Source organism: Silene latifolia, chromosome 1, assembly GCF_048544455.1.
Source record: "Silene latifolia isolate original U9 population chromosome 1, ASM4854445v1, whole genome shotgun sequence".
Taxonomy (NCBI): domain Eukaryota; kingdom Viridiplantae; phylum Streptophyta; class Magnoliopsida; order Caryophyllales; family Caryophyllaceae; genus Silene; species Silene latifolia.
This window is the reverse complement of record NC_133526.1, coordinates 58,092,408-58,095,608: the sequence shown is the minus strand read 5'-3', so window position 1 is coordinate 58,095,608 and position 3,201 is coordinate 58,092,408. Positions and strand designations below refer to the sequence as shown.

At 37.6% G+C, this 3,201-nt stretch overlaps 1 protein-coding gene across 1 annotated transcript; it reads right to left on the bottom strand.

Moving 5' to 3' along the window:
• Positions 1-480: 480 nt before the first annotated feature.
• LOC141605915 (WEB family protein At3g51720-like) lies at positions 481-2,774 on the bottom strand. Its single transcript, XM_074424844.1, has 2 exons — positions 2,305-2,774; positions 481-1,791 (listed from the first exon to the last, which is right to left on the bottom strand). Exons 1-2 carry the CDS (start codon positions 2,587-2,589, stop codon positions 655-657), a joined length of 1,422 nt encoding a protein of 473 aa, XP_074280945.1. The 5' UTR covers positions 2,590-2,774; the 3' UTR covers positions 481-654.
• Positions 2,775-3,201: the final 427 nt, after the last annotated feature.

The following is a 3,201-nucleotide window of genomic DNA, read 5'->3' as shown; positions in this document are numbered from 1 at the left end:
AAGGAAGAAGAAGAGGGGATTACTAGTTGAGTTTTGGTACAAGGTTGAGTTACACAAAGTCTTTCTCTAATTATTGTCAAAACATGCACAACAAGTGTTTGGTGAATTGTTTTCTCTAGTAAAGCTTTGAACTTTAGTTGTTTCCTTTCTTTCCATCACATGAAAATCTCGTTTATATGTTCATCCTTGTTTTCCAATGTTCATAAGTCATAACCATAGTTTGTGATTAAGTTGTCCTGTTAATCCTTTGGTTGTTATTATCATCTTAATTAGTAGTGACATTTAGTTTAAAAATTGAGTCTTTAACTTAACGTCCTTCTCTTGGGTTCGACCCTTACTTGCACTATATTAGTTTATATAGTTTTCAAGCCATACCACGGCATTGCAACCTACCTATGACAAGTTTTTCTATTATGTCCATTGTTGTTACCTTATTTTACCAACAAATGCGATCAGAAATTACATAGGAATTATAACACATTAGGAGTAAAGTTTGATTTGTAAGCCAGGAAAAATACAGTATGATAGACGACCAATAGTACCATACATTTCCCAATATGCTATGTGAAACACCACACAATGACAGAGAAATACAAACATGCTAGAAACAAAGAATATGTTATTTGTGCGTCTAAGAAGAAAAGACTAATCATCTCACCAAAGATTTAAAGCTTGAATCTTGTTTTTGCCATGCTTAGACAATGGGAATGATATGTGCACTAGACCAAGACCCTTTCTCTTGGAAAACAACCCTTTCGTCTCACCACCATCTTTCTCTATTCTCCTTTTCGGAGAAGTCGTCTCTCCCCTATGTCTTCGCAACATTTGGTTCAACGACACCCTTTCCCTTCCCACACGACCACCTTCTTCCAAATCGTCTCTTACTTCAAGTTTCCTACTTAATATTTCTCCTATAGAAGTAGTCCCCCTTGTTCTTGGCCTAGGCCTATTTCTCATAAACTCAAAGTCATTAGAATCAAGCAACCTAGAATCCCTTCTAGCTTGCGATGAGACTTCAGCTTTTCGGGTTTTGTTAGTCAAAGTAGAGTACTCTTCAAGAGACAAGCTTATCCTTCCCAAAGCTTTATTTTCCTGGCTCGATAAAGCCCTCATCTCTGCTAAAGCCAGAGACTCAGCAGCTCGAGCTGCTTCCTCGAGCTTCTTAGCTGTCAGCCACCTCAGCTCTACCACCTTAAGACCTGTTTTAGTCTGATCTATTTCCGACATTGCCCTCAATACCTCCGACTTAGCTGCTTCCGCTGTTTTCATAAACTGATCTGCTTCATAATTCAGTTCCCGAAGCTCTTTAGAGATCATTAACGGGTTTACTGCCAATTTGACCGTGGGTTCTGCACTATTTCCACCCTTTTCATTAACTGAGCTCTTTTCCTTCTCAATTTTCTTGCTCAAAGATTCGACAGATACTCGAATTGCTGCTAGTTCATTGTTGTTGTGGTAAAGATTGAGTTTTGCTTGCTTTAATTCTGTCATTATCAGTTTAGTAGCAGCTGACGCGCACATGTCTGAATGTTCTTCAGGATTATAAGCCTGACTGTTGATGGAATCCACAGAATCTTCCTTCACCGATTCTTTGTCAAAGCCGAAACATGAGACTGATCTGCATTCATGAGATTCTTTTGGCACATTCAACTTTAGTTCTTGAACTAGTCGTTTCGTGAGATCCAGTTCTTGTAAGATTTCATTAGTTTGTTTTTCTTTCAATTGGAGATCCTTCAACATTGCTGCCACCCTCTTCTCAAGTTTGTTAATGTCAGAATCCTCAGTAACATTCTGTTCATCATGACATCATCCATACATCAGTTATCAGTACCTCTAATAGAAAAACAAGAAACAAACATGTACTCCGTAGTATACTCTATAATGCAGCAAAGGAAAGCCTGCATTTGTTTTTATGAACTTCAGAGCAGGTGTTCGCTTGAATGCGCAAAATCTCATTGACTGATAATTTTATCATAAGACCCGTCTCACATGAAAATTTGCATTTTAGCCTTTATTTTCCTGTCTAGATTGACGACTCAGTTGTATACTTAATACTCCCCCCTCTCAATCATTTGTATGCTTTTTTTTTTATTATTATTTGTGAAGGGTAATTTAATAAAAGGTAATTACAAATTACGGAAAGACAAATAACGCGCATCGATTGCTAAATTCACAGTACAGACTACAAGGAGCCATTTTTGCTCTTTTCAAATTTTCCAAATATTTACAAGACTAGAGAAAAGTGAGTCGATGATTCAATTAGAACTAGTAAAACATTGATAATTGCGGTTAATTTAAACTTACTTGATCAATAGCATCAGCATCAGCATCAGCATCAGCGTCAGCATCAGCATCAGCATCAACATCAACATCAACATCAACGTCAACGTCAAGAATGGAACCAGGGACCCAAAAGCCGCGACCACCAAACCGAATAACAGCCTCTTCAACAGAGCCGAAAGGCTGTGACGTGTCGATCACAGCCCGTGGGCTCGAATTTGGCATATGTTGTAGAGTAAATGGGTCTTCATCAGATTCAAAGTCAGAGGTTTGTGTTGCTGAGTCTACTGTAACTGAATTTCCCGCCATTAACTGTTTTTTTCTGGGAATTTGGCCACAAGTCAGAGCTGAATGTTCAGGTGACAGCAGAGGGGAAATATGAGTGATATGATATATGGAGTGTGGAGAAATAAATGCAAAAAAAATTACTCCAAGGCAAAACCAATAAAGGAGATGATTGATAGATATGATATGATATATTGATATGATAATGGAAGGTGGAAATGATGATTATAGTGACCAAAAGTGTATAACTTTAATAAGTTGAGTCCCCACTATCCCACTTTTACACATTCAATTAGAGAATCATGTTTAGTAATGTAGTAGTATGGATTATGGAATGTAGGTGTAGCAGCTAACTAGCTAAGGATGGTGACATTATAGAATGGTGTATGTATGTATATTTGAGCAAACTTCCTATAGTGCTTGCCATGTTACTATGAGTCTATCACACATTGCCATCACAAAGCTATATATCTATTGCGCATTTTAGAGAGTAAAAAGAAAACATTTCGCTTACTAACATTGATCGGTTTATTATACGTAGACCCGTCAAACCGGTAAGACATGCAAGTTATGAACCGGTTATTTTGAGTATGGCGTATGGCTAAAATACAGTCCGGGTCTATTTCGGATTTGTTA